This window comes from Rattus norvegicus, chromosome 10 (genome assembly GCF_036323735.1).
Source record: "Rattus norvegicus strain BN/NHsdMcwi chromosome 10, GRCr8, whole genome shotgun sequence".
In the NCBI taxonomy this organism is placed as follows: domain Eukaryota; kingdom Metazoa; phylum Chordata; class Mammalia; order Rodentia; family Muridae; genus Rattus; species Rattus norvegicus.
This window is the reverse complement of record NC_086028.1, coordinates 85,659,070-85,672,211: the sequence shown is the minus strand read 5'-3', so window position 1 is coordinate 85,672,211 and position 13,142 is coordinate 85,659,070. Positions and strand designations below refer to the sequence as shown.

At 48.9% G+C, this 13,142-nt stretch overlaps 2 protein-coding genes across 4 annotated transcripts; both read left to right on the top strand.

Annotated features, from left to right (window-relative positions):
• Krt16 (keratin 16) lies at positions 1-2,936 on the top strand. Of its 2 annotated transcripts, none has more exons than XM_006247309.5 (8): positions 1-570; positions 1,002-1,084; positions 1,312-1,468; positions 1,553-1,714; positions 1,794-1,919; positions 2,191-2,411; positions 2,511-2,557; positions 2,698-2,936. In XM_006247309.5, the coding sequence occupies exons 1-8, from the start codon at positions 73-75 to the stop codon at positions 2,790-2,792; spliced, it is 1,389 nt and encodes a 462-aa protein (XP_006247371.1). In that variant the 5' UTR covers positions 1-72; the 3' UTR covers positions 2,793-2,936. The 2 variants fall into 2 exon arrangements, with proteins under 2 accessions (XP_006247371.1, NP_001008752.1); NM_001008752.2 differs by having other exon boundaries at positions 2,508-2,557.
• Positions 2,937-4,426: 1,490 nt separating this feature from the next.
• Positions 4,427-10,392, top strand: Ka11 (type I keratin KA11). Of its 2 annotated transcripts, none has more exons than XM_063269573.1 (8): positions 4,427-8,094; positions 8,593-8,675; positions 8,912-9,068; positions 9,153-9,314; positions 9,394-9,519; positions 9,791-10,011; positions 10,111-10,157; positions 10,298-10,392. In XM_063269573.1, the coding sequence occupies exons 1-8, from the start codon at positions 7,513-7,515 to the stop codon at positions 10,390-10,392; spliced, it is 1,473 nt and encodes a 490-aa protein (XP_063125643.1). In that variant the 5' UTR covers positions 4,427-7,512. The 2 variants fall into 2 exon arrangements, with proteins under 2 accessions (XP_063125643.1, NP_001008750.1); NM_001008750.1 differs by having other exon boundaries at positions 7,513-8,094; positions 10,108-10,157.
• The last annotated feature ends 2,750 nt before the right edge of the window (positions 10,393-13,142 follow it).

Here is a 13,142-nt window from a genome sequence, read left to right as displayed (position 1 = left end):
AGCATCTGCACCCTCCACTGAGCAGTTCTCTCTTCTCCCTGCTCACTTACCCACACTCTCACGTTCCTCAGCATGGCCACCTGCAGCCGTCAGTTCACCTCCTCCAGCTCCATGAAGAGCTCCTGTGGCATCGGTGGTGGCTCTAGCCGCATGTCCTCCGTCCTGGCTGGAGGATCCTGCCGGGCTCCCAGCACTTATGGGGGCATGTCGGTCACCTCCTCTCGCTTCTCCTCTGGGGCAGCCTGTGGGATTGGAGGTGGCTATAGTGGGGGCTTCAGCAGCAGCAGTTTTGGTGGTGGATTTGGTGGAGGACTTGGTGGTGGATTTGGTGGAGGACTTGGTGGTGGATTTGGTGGTGGTCTTGGCGATGGGCTCCTGGTTGGCAGTGAGAAAGTGACCATGCAAAACCTCAATGACCGCTTGGCCACCTACCTGGATAAGGTGCGTGCCCTGGAAGAGGCCAACAGTGACCTGGAGGTGAAGATCCGTGACTGGTACCAGAGGCAGCGTCCCACTGAGATCAAAGACTACACCCCCTTCTTCAGGACCATCGAGGACCTGCAGAGCAAGGTGGGTGGCTCTGGTGGATGAGACGACAGCAGAACCATGGGCTTTGGGAAGACACCTGTACAGATACATAAGCAAGTAGACTGAAGACCTTTTCAAGTTAAAGGTCAGTGCTATCCAGAGACATTGCTGAAGGTCCTTTAAGAGCATCCATGCCTCAGCTGGAACTGGGACTCTGACACTTAATCCTTTTGAGGCCACTTTATGCTACATGCTCACCTCCTCAGCTCTGGACCTAGGATAGAGGTGATGATAGATGTCAGTGCACCCCTACATAACCTGAGCTGGGAGTAGAAGTAAGCAATCAGTTGTCAGAAGCTGTAGTAGCTGAACTGTTAGGCGTGGGTTGGCTCCTCTTGCTCCCCTCTTCCTTGGCCCTTGAGTAGCAGGGTTTCTGGGTGATCAGGCCTTGAATCTTTTCATTTTCCCTCTAGATCGTTAGAGCCAAGCAGGAGAATGCGCAGTCCGTTTTGCAGATCGACAATGCCAGGCTGGCAGCTAATGACTTCAGGACCAAGTGAGCAACCAGCATGCTGGGCTGAAGGCAGAGGGCAGAGGGCAGAGGGCAGAGGGCAGAGGGCAGAGGGCAGTAGGCAGAGGGCAGAGGGCAGAGGGCAGAGGGCAGAGGGCAGAGGGCAGTAGGCAGAGGGCAGAGGGCAGAGGGCAGAGGGCAGAGGGCAGAGGGCAGAGGGAAGGACAAAAGAGTAGGGTTGTCCATCTGTCACTGTAACCTTTCTTTCCCAGGTATGATAATGAGACGTCCTTGCGTCAGTTAGTGGAAAGTGACATCAACAACCTTCGCCGTGTGCTGGATGAACTGACTATGTCCAGGGCAGACCTGGAGATGCAGATCGAGAGTCTCAGGGAGGAGCTGGCCTACCTGAAGAAGAATCACGAGGAGGTGGGGCTGCTGCTGGGTTTGGGAGATGCAAGGCAGTGTGGTGAGGTCCCTAGGAGAAGTGACCAACCCTCATGACCTTTGCAGGAGATGCTTGCCTTGAGGGGTCAGACTGGTGGGGACGTCAACGTGGAGATGGACGCAGCTCCTGGTGTGGACCTGAGCCGCATCCTGAACGAGATGAGGGACCAGTATGAGCAGATGGCAGAGAAGAACCGCAGAGATGTGGAGGCCTGGTTCCAGAGCAAGGTGGGGACCCGCTTCCTCTGTGACTTCTGGCCACGGAGGCTGTGCAGAGTCTCACCCCCTTTCCTGTCTTCTGTCTCAGACCGAGGAGCTGAACCAAGAGGTGGCTTCTAACCATGAGCTGATACAGAGCGGCCGCAGCGAGGTGTCTGAGCTCCGCAGGGTGTTCCAGGGCCTGGAGATCGAACTGCAGTCCCAGCTCAGCATGGTATGAAGAATCTGGTCCTAGTGCAGTCCAGTAGTCCCCTTCCCTCAGGGGTCACCAGGGCAGGAGACTGGCGGCACCGTGGTACCCATTATACAGATAGAGAAAATAAAGTCAGAAAGTATGGGAAATATTTTTCCAATAAATCTTTTCTAATTACTGCTCCAGTTGGGGTCAAGATCCACGGACCTATCTAAAATATGTCCCAGGGGCCAGCAGAGACAGAGGACACCATCGCTATTGATCATCACCCCCGTACTTTCTTCACTCACAGAAAGCATCCTTGGAGAACAGCCTAGAAGAGACCAAAGGCAGATACTGCGTGCAGCTGTCCCAGATCCAGGGTTTGATCGGCAGCCTGGAGGAGCAGCTGGCTCAGCTGCGCTGCGAGATGGAGCAGCAGAGCCAGGAGTACAACATCTTGTTGGATGTGAAGACTCGGCTGGAGCAGGAGATCGCCACCTACCGCCGTCTGCTGGATGGCGAGAATGTCCAGTGAGTTGGCCCTTAGTCCCTGCTCACCGTACCTCTTCCTCTGCTGCTTTCTGCACATCTAATGATTGTGTTTCTTCTCACCCACCCCCATCCCAGCAGCTCCTCCTCACAGCACTCCTCTGGGCAGTCCTATTCTTCTGGAGAAGGTAAGGTTCCTGGGACAACAGCTTGACTCTGTAGGGTCGGGGCTGAGGCCCTCCTCCCAGAGTCCTGGCAATCCAGTTCCCTCCTTGGCAGCTTGCTTATGTCCCACAATCCACCTCACACTTTTGTTTCTCTTTTTCAGTCTTCTCCTCATCCTCCCGGCAGCCCCGGTCCATCCTCAAGGAGCAAGGCTCAACCAGCTTCAGCCAGAGCCAAAGTCAGAGTTCCGGGTACTAATCCGGTTTGCCCAGCGCCTCCTGACCCTCACCAGCCTCTCATCCTGGCCTCTTGGGGCAGGACCCTGTTTTCTTAATGTGGTCCCCAACTGTCTCCCTTACCCCTCATGGTGATAGTCTAATAAAGCTTTCTGGTTGATGCAAATTTGTGTGATGTCCATGTTTATAGACGGGAGAGGAGTTGCAGGGACCTCCCAGGAATTCCTCCTGGGTCCCCAAACTTAAAGAGTTGCAGGTAATAGACTGTGTTTCAGAAGAGCTTGCAGAGATTTCTGGAAGTTCCCCATGCCAGCAGTGTTGTGAATGGGGGTCTCCAAGGAGGGAAGACATTCATGTGTGTATGTGGCCACTATGTGAGATCATAGAAAGGATCTTTCACTATCGTCTTCCAGAGACCCTGCAAGGCAGAGGTTATTAGGATCATTTTCAGGTTGAGAACTTGGAGAAATCCAGGGGTATATGAGCTTTCCGTTTGGACACAGCAGGGAATACTTGACGCTCCTCCCAGGTCTACTGTGTGGCTGGAGCCTTTTCCTTTCCATTCATAGCCCTCTATTCCATGTGTTCAGGTATTTCTCCTCTAGAGACGCCCAAGTTTGAGCCCTGAACTTCAGAGTTGTGCTTGGGAATTGCTCAACTACACACAAGTGAACATTACACACATACATACAGAAGACAGACAGACAGACACACACACACATAAACACTCACAAGACTGAACATCGCACATACATATGCAGGCACATACACACAAGCATACACGCTTATACACAGAGACACAAACACAAACTCATACACACAAACACACACAAAAATGCACACAGTGCCACACACAAATACACACAGACACACACATACACACACAGAGAAGTCAATATCACATATACACACACGGACACACACATAAATACACTTATACACAGATACACATACACACACAGAAACACACACACATACACACCAGACAGACAGACACACAGAAACACTCAGACACAGACACACATCCAGGCACACAAACTCACCCACCTATCCACCCACCCCCGTTATGGCATTGAAGGCAGGGAAGGTAGAGACTTAGGATAGAATCATGTTTCTGGCCAGGATAAAAGTCTCTCCTAGGCTGTCCTTCCTCCTCACCTCATCCATTCCTTCCCCTGAAGCTGATGAGTACCAGAGAGACATCTGCTACCCACGCCTTCTTCCTCATCCCCGTCCATCCCCATGGCTGACACCATTTCAGGAGCCTGTCTTATCCTTCCCTGTAACTGTGTACACTCGTCTCTTTACATCTGTCTCTCCTGTTCCCAGCTCCAGGAGATGACCCTTCTCACAAGAGCACGGTCAAAGTCAAGGCAAAAGTGAGAAAACTTGACCTCAGCACCTCTTACTTGTGGGCCTGTGATGGTTCCCCTTACTCTTCCCACTTGGCCTTCCCTGTGCTGCTCCCATTAGTCAACTCTTCTTGCCTAATTGCACGACCACACCTCTCAGCCTGTGTTCCTGTTTCCTGGATGCTTTTCAGAATTTAAATGAAAAAACAAACTTATGAACATATAGTAGCATAATGTGTGTGTGTGTGTGTATGTGTGTGTGTGCATGAGTGTGTGTGCATGCGTGTGTCTGTGTGTCTGTGTGTGTGTGTATGTGCATGTATCAGTATCAGTGTGTGTGTGTTGTAAGTTTGTTATGAGTGTGTTTGCATGTGTTTGCCGGGAGCCAAGCACACTCTGTCTCAGCTATTTTCTCAGGCTCATGTTTACAGCCTTTTGTCTCCCGGAAACCATTCATCTCTTTTTATCACTTTTACAGCCTGCACTCTGGCAAAGCCACCCAGTTGTCTGTTCTCATCAGTACACCCTCAATTGACAGTTTATGGGTAATGGGATGGTGGTGACAGTGATGATTTGATCTGGGGCCTGTCATGGCCTTCCCGCTTGCCTGTCTTTATAAGCCACTGTCCTGAAATAAAGTTTGAGAGCTTGATCAGACAATTGACTTGCTCTCCTTCCTTGGGCCTTCTGGTCCCCATTCTTTGCCCCCTCTCCAGGTCTCTGCTGCACCCCCACTACCCCACAGGATGGGACAACTCGTGTCCAGATGTGGGGCTTGGTTGGGGGATCTGTATGAACGTTTCTTGCCCATGGATGTCCCCCTCACACAGGATCAACACTTCCCAGGGGTCGGGAGAGAAGATCTGCATTGTGATTGCCAAGGGCTCCCACTGTGAGTGCGATCCTTGTAAGGTAAGATTAAGAAATGCAGTTATGGGACAGGCATTGAGTAAACACAGCGTAGTTTTAAAGGGTCTCAAGGAGTCCCTCAAGGCACAAAGAACTCGGGTTAGGAAGAAGGATCTTGCTCAATTCTTTATATTCATTGACGATACTTGTTCTTGGTTTCCCCAAGAGGGAACTACTGATGAAAACAACGTGGGCCAGTGTGACAGCCTTTGCTGACTGAGATGAAGATATGTACAGGATATCTTGGGGCGCTACGGTGCCGGATCTAGTCAGGGCAAAAGACAGCCTTTTTTTTTTTTGTGATTTTTACACAAAGACTTGCGGGCTGTAGGTCCCCTGCAGTGTGATAAGTAGTGTCATCTTCTACATAAAATCCCCACTCAGAGGACAAGATAGTAAGAAATCAGAGAGTCCCGTTCCTTAAGCACATTAACTGTACCTATCTGGTAAGCATTTAATAAAAACTCACAAAGGCATTGAGTGGAGATGGAAAGTGCTTGCAGATGGCTCCTAAGGCTATACATTCAGGGAAATGAAATGCTTTGAAGAATAATAAGAGGAGCCTCAGGCTATAAGATTTGCTCCTCAATGGTTTGTCTTTGTTTTTCCTTTATGGAATAGACAGGGCCTCATTTGTTTGTAACCCAGGATCGTCTGAAAATCATTGTGGAGTATAGTTAGACTCTTCTTAAACTCACAGAAATCCTCCTCCCCTAGTGTCTCCCTTAGTCTGGTTGATAAGATTACATGGGTAGTTAACCACACACATCTATCACTTAAGCATATCCAAATTCAATAATTGATCTATACCTTTTTTATGTTTAATATTTGGAAATGATTTCTCGTAATATATAGGATTGAAAGGATAAAGGAATTGTGTGTCAAGTTTCAACTTACACACTCACAGACACACAGACACACAGACACGCAGACACGCAGACACACACACACACACACACATACACACACACACACACTTATGAGCTCTTCTCAATGTGAAGGTCAAGAATCAGACAGGGCATAAAAGTTGACCATTAAAGATTTTTTTCCACGTTTATTAACTTGGGTATTACTTTTTTTTCCCCATCTTTATTAACTTGAGTATTTCTTATTCACATTTCGATTGTTACTCCCCTTCCCGGTTCCCAGATTGTGAAGGGTCTGATGTTCTGAGAGCCTCCTGAGCCTCTGTCCCCTGTAGATTGGTCGTGGGAACAAGTCGAACTGGGGGTCTTCTCTGAACTGTGTAGCCAGAATGAAAGGTATCCTCACCAGTCCAGAGCCCTGTGCACCCGGAATGAATGGAGGCACCAAGCCTAGCCTGGGTAGTTCCTGGGCATGGTTTCTACATTGGGCACCCTGAGGCCCATGGAGTGGCAGAGTGGTTTGTGGCTTGGGGTTCACAAGCAGCATTAGAAGCAGGATTGAAGTCCCTCCTATTGAGTCCACTACAGGCCACAGTGGGGTACCCTGTGTAGGTGAGTGCAGGAGGTTGCATGGAGGAGCTGTGGGTGGGTGCTCTCTAGGTATAGGGGTCATATGTTAGGGGTCAGGCTATGGAGGTTGGTAAGAAACGCAGCAAGGCTACAGAGGGAGAATGAATAGGGTGACCACGGTAATAGGGTCTTCCAGGCATGCTTCTTGTGACTCTTATTTATGTGTCCCGAAAGAACTGACCGATGCCCTAAAGGATGACAAAATCCTCCTGTAGTGTGCAGAAGTGAGATGAGGCAAGGCCATGTGGTGGCTAGGGGTGCATGTTATTTTGCACACCAGTCCTGACACCTTGGTGTCTCAAAGGCAGCTTTCAAATCCAATTACATCCCATGGTAAAGCAAATCAACTGACTTCTTAGAACCTGGAAGACCTCCATCTCCATAGCCCAGACTTGTCCCTGTGGAGCAAGAGCAGGCACAGCGAAGGGAGGTGAGTGGCTTCGGGATCCATGGTGAGCAACCTAGCCCTACCTTGTGGCAAGTAGGCCTCATGGGAGAGCATCGCAAAGCAGTCTGCGATGGTATTAGTGACACTCTTGTCACTTAATGTTCTCATTGTTGGGCAGAGACTGGGTGACCTCCTGCCTGAGGATTGGCCTGCCACAAGACCGTCTGCACGTAGGCTTTCCCGTAGCTCTCCCCTCAGGCTCCAAGAACAGAAGCCCATTTCTGCCAACGCAACCTGAGTACTGGTTTGAATCTGTGTGTTTTTCTGTTGTTCCCAACCCTCAGTGCTGGGCAGGAAGTCTGAGCCAGCACACGGAAGAGAGAGTCCACCCTGTGCCGAATAATCTAGAGTGGGGCATTGGACCGGATTGATTGATGAAATCCACAGTGGAACCTGGAGTCAGCAGAAGGAGGGCCCCACCTTCCTGCGGTGCATATAAAAGAATGTGGTGTCTGCGGTATCACCAGCTTCTGCACCCTCCACTGAACAGTTCTCTCTTCTCCCTGCTCACTTACCCACACCCTCACGTTCCTCAGCATGGCCACCTGCAACCGTCAGTTCACCTCCTCCAGCTGTTGGAAGGGCTCCTGTGGCATCGGTGGTGGCTTTAGCCGCATGTCCTCAGTCCTGGCTGGAGGATCCTGCCGGGCTCCCAGCACCTATGGGGGCATGTCCGTCACCTCCTCTCGTTTCTCCTCTCGGGGAGCCTGTGGGATTGGAGGTGGCTATGGTGGGCGCTTCAGCAGCAGCAGTTTTGGTGGTGGTATTGGTGGAGGACTTGGTGGTGGTATTGGCGGAGGACTTGGTGGTGGTATTGGTGGTGGTCTTGGTGGTGGTATTGGTGGAGGACTTGGTGGTGGTCTTGGTGGTGGTATTGGTGGAGGACTTGGTGGTGGTATTGGTGATGGGCTTGGCAATGGGCTCCTGGTAGGCAGTGAGAAAGTGACCATGCAGAATCTCAATGATCGTTTGTCCAACTACATGGATCAGGTGCGTGCCCTGGAAAAGGCCAACAGTGACCTGGAGGTGAAGATCCGGGACTGGTACCAGAGGCAGCGTCCCACTGAGCTTAAAGACTATCGTTCCCACTTCAGGACCATCGAGGACCTGAAGAGCCAGGTGGGTGGTTCTGGCAAATGAGATGACAGCAGTGCTGTGGGCTTTAGGAAGACACTTGTAGAAAGTCTAATACATAAGCAAGTAGACTAAAGACCTTTTGAGGTTAAAGGTCAGTGCTATCCAGAGAAGTTGCTGACTTTCCTTTTAAAATGTCTATGTGTCAGCTTCAACTGGAACCCTGACTCTTAATCCTCTTGAGACTGCTTTTTGCTAAATGCTCAGTTCCTTTGCTCTGGACCCAAGATAGGGGTTATGGTAGTCATAAGTGCACCCCAATTATTTATCCTGAGCTAGGCAGAGAAATAGGTACTCAGGTTTTTTTTTTTTTTTTTTTTTTTTTTTTTTTTTTACAGAATTTGCAGGCGTTGACCTGCTAGCCAGATGATCACTGGTTTTGGGTTGGCTCCTTTTGCTCCCCTCTGTCATTTACCCTTGAGTAGCCTTGAGTAGTAGATTCTCTGGGTGATCAGTCTTCCTATTATTTAATTTTCCGTCTAGATCATGACAGCCACACAGGAGAATGCACAGACCAATTTACAGATCGACAATGCCAGGCTGGCAGCTAATGACTTCAGGACCAAGTAAGCAACCAGCATGCTGGGCTGAGGACAGAGGACAGAGGACAGAGGGCAGAGGGCAGAGGGCAGTGGGCAGAGGGCAGTGGGCAGAGGACAGAGGGCAGAGGGCAGAGGTCAGAGGGCAGAAGGCAGAGGGCAGAGGGCAGAGGGCAGAGGGCAGAGGGCAGAGGGCAGAAGGCAGAGGGTAGGGACAAAAGAGTAGGGTTGTCTTTCTGTTGCTTTGACCTCTCTCCTCTCAGGTATGAGTCTGAGCTGTTCTTGAGTCAGTCCGTGGAAATAGACGTCCAAAACATAACCAAGGTGCTAGATGACCTGGGCTCAATTGGAGCCGACCTGGAGATGCAGATTCAAAGCCTCACAGAGGAGCTGGCCGCCCTGAATAGGAATCACCAGGAGGTGGGGCTGCTGCTGGGTTTGGGAGATGCAAGGCAGTGTGGTGAGGTCCCTAGGAGAAGTGACCAACCCTCATGACCTTTGCAGGAGATGCTTGCCTTGAGGGGTCAGACTGGTGGGGACGTCAACGTGGAGATGGACGCAGCTCCTGGTGTGGACCTGAGCCGCATCCTGAACGAGATGAGGGACCAGTATGAGCAGATGGCAGAGAAGAACCGCAGAGATGTGGAGGCCTGGTTCCAGAGCAAGGTGGGGACCCGCTTCCTCTGTGACTTCTGGCCACGGAGGCTGTGCAGAGTCTCACCCCTTTTCCTGTCTTCTGTCTCAGACCGAGGAGCTGAACCAAGAGGTGGCTTCTAACCATGAGCTGATACAGAGCGGCCGCAGCGAGGTGTCTGAGCTCCGCAGGGTGTTCCAGGGCCTGGAGATAGAACTGCAGTCCCAGCTCAGCGTGGTATGAAGAATCTGGTCCTAGTGCAGTCCAGTGGTCCCCTTCCTTGAGGGGTCACAAGGGCAGGAGACTGGCGGCACCGTGGTACCCATTATACAGATAGAGAAAATAAAGTCAGAAAGTATGGGAAAGATTATTCCAATAAATCTCTTCTAATTACTACTCCAGTTGGGGTCAAGATCCACGGACCTATCTAACAAATTGCCCAGGGTCCAGCAGAGACAGAGGTGACCATCGCTATTGATCATCACCCCCGTACTTTCTTCACTCACAGAAAGCATCCTTGGAGAACAGCCTAGAAGAGACCAAAGGCAGATACTGCGTGCAGCTGTCCCAGATCCAGGGTTTGATCGGCAGCCTGGAGGAGCAGCTGGCTCAGCTGCGCTGCGAGATGGAGCAGCAGAGCCAGGAGTACAACATCTTGTTGGATGTGAAGACTCGGCTGGAGCAGGAGATCGCCACCTACCGCCGTCTGCTGGATAGCGAGAATGTCCAGTGAGTTGGCCCTTAGTCCCTGCTCACCGTACCTCTTCCTCTGCTGCTTTCTGCACATCTAATGATTGTGTTTCTTCTCACCCACCCCCATCCCAGCAGCTCCTCCTCACAGCACTCCTCTGGGCAGTCCTATTCTTCTGGAGAAGGTAAGGTTCCTGGGACAACAGCTTGGCTCTGTAGGGTCGGGGCTGAGGCCCTCCTCCCAGAGTCCTGGGAATCCAGGTCCCTCCTTGGCAACTTGCTTAGTTCCCACAATCCACCTCACACTTTTGTTTCTCTTTTTCAGTCTTCTCCTCATCCTCCCGGCAGCCCCGGTCCATCCTCAAGGATCAAGGCTCAACCAGCTTCAGCCAGAGCCAAAGTCAGAGTTCCGGGAACTAATCTAGTCTGCCCAGCGCCTCCTGACCCTCACCAGCCTCTCATCCTGTGGGCTTGGGGCAGGACCCTGTTTTCTTAATGTGGTCCCCATCTGTCTCCCTTACCCTCTCATGGTGGTAGGTTAATAAAGCTTTCTGGTTGATGCAAATTTGTGTGATGTCCATGTTTATCGGATGGGAGAGGAGTAGAAGGAACCTCCCTGGAACTCCTCTTGGGATCTCAGACTTAAAGAGGTGCAGAGAATATGTTGTGTTTCAGAAGAGCTTGCAAGAGGTTTCTGGAAATTCTCCATGCCAGCGGGGGTTGAGTGGTGAATGGGGGGTACCCAAAGAGGGAAGATATTTATGTATGTGTATGACCACTGAGTTAGATCCTACAAAGGATCTTCAACTATTGTCTTCCTGGGACCCTTCAAGGCAGATGAAATTAGGGCCATTTTGGGGTTGGGAAGTTTTAGGAATCAATGAGGTATCTGTGCTTCCATTTATAACACAGCACGTGACATTTGAAGCTCCTTCCTAGGTCTACTGTGTGGCTACAGTCTGCTTTTCTGTTATTTCCACTTTATTCCATGTGTTCAGATATTTCTTCCCTGAAGACTCCTGAGTACACACAGAGACCCACACACAGACACTCACACACATAGAAACACACACACACACACACACACACACACACACACACACACACACACACTCTCTCTCTCTCTCTCTCTCTCTCTCTCTCTCACACACACAGAGTTTGGCTTTGAAGGGAAGAAAGGTAGAGCCTTAGTTTGGAATCATGGCTGTGGCCAGGATAAAACTCTCTCCTAGGCTGTCCTTCCTCCTCACCTCATCCATTCCTTCCCCTGAAGCTGATGAGTACCAGAGAGACATCTGCTACCCATGCCCTCTTCCTCATCCCCGTCCTTCCCCATGGCTGACACCATTTCAGGAGCCTGTCTTATCCTTCCCTGTAACTGTGTACACACGTCTCTTTACATCTGTCTCTCCTGTTCCCAGCTCCAGGAGATGACCCTTCTCACAAGAGCATGGTCAAAGTCAAGGCAAAAGTGAGAAAACTTGACCTCAGCACCCGTTACTTGTGGGCCTGTGATGGTTCCCCTTACTCTTCCCACTTGGCCTTCCCTGTGCTGCTCCCATGAGTCAACTCTTCTTGCCTAATTGCACGGTCCACACCTCTCAGCCTGTGTTCCTTTTTCCTGGATGCCTTCCAGAATTTAAAAGGAAAAAATTGTATATACATATAATTTCATAGTGTGTGTATTTGTGTGTGTGTGTGTGTGTCCATATGAGTGTGTGTGGTGTATGTGTTGGGTATTTGTACATGTGTTGGTGTGTGTGTGTGTGTGTGTGTGTTTGTACATGTGCATATCATCTATATGAGTATGTGTGTGCATATGTATTGCTATGTGTGTGTATCTATAAGTGTATGTGTGCATGTGCATCAGTATGTATGTGTGTATGTGTTGTTATGAATGTGTATTTGTATCTTTGTGTGTTGTGTGTGTATGATGTGTGTGTGTTTGTTTGCATGTATAAGAGCCATCCCCTAGCTCCACTCTATCTTTCACTTTCAACGTCAGCTCTTTTTTTTTGTTCGCTTCCTTATTTTTAAACACTAATCCTCTACTTCTGTTTTTTATCATTATTTAATTTCATTTAAAAATCATTTAGTTTTCTGCTCCATCTGAAGGATAGATTTATTTCTCTTATATGCATTGACCACTTTCTGAATAGAGCTATAGTTTTGATTTCAGAAACACTTATGGTAACTATATATTATTCATAGTCAAAACATGTTTTTATAGTGTAGCAAATTACCTTGGAATAAATATTTCTCCCCTCAATTTGTTGTGATTTTCTCTGTACATGTCACTCATCTGTTCCCTAATTTTCTGTTGTATGTATGTATCTTCTTAATGTGTCAACATCCTGGATTTTCTATCAGTTTCATCTTGATGATTGATATATATCTCTTTAGGAGTTTTCTGTCCTCCTGCTCCGTCTGTAGTATGGATGCTTTCTGGGCTTGTCACCCAGATGAAACTCCATAAATAGTCACCCACTCTTTGTTGTTCTCTCTCTCCACCATTTTATGGAATCAAATGATTCATATAGGTTAGCTTTCTTGTTGTTAGTGAATTTCTCACGTCTGAAAAGATCTTTTGTCTTCACTCACTCTTGACAGATAGTTTGGCTGGGTATAGAATTCTAGGTTAAACATTGTTTTTCCTCAGAGTCTGAGGGTCTTCACTGGCTCCTTGTGTTGCTCTTGAAAGTCTCATGCCACTTTGGTTGTGGATCCTTTGACTAGTTCTATTCTCATTCTCTTTACTGGAAATTTCATTTTTTCTCCCTAGTGGAATGGAGTATCCATGTGGTGCCTTAATGCAGTTGTGTTTTTTCCCATTGTCTGAGCATGAGTACACACTTTTAGTGTGGGGACTCAGTTCTTAGATTCTGGAAAATTTCCTCAGTTTTAGAGCTTCCTTTCTCCACTGCCTTTTTGTCTGGAACTCTTTTTTTTTCTTTTTCATGCACATCCCGTACTGTTTTCCATTTAACTTGTCTTTTCTCCACTTTCTGAAAAAAAATTAACTTTGTCAATAAAATGTTTTTTAGAATAAAAAAATCTGTGGTGTTTTCAATATTCCAATAGCCCTTAATATTTTGTCAATAGCCATTTGTTTTTGGCTTAAAATGTTTCATCCCACTGTGCCTGTCAGTTGTAGCTTAGACAATTCTATT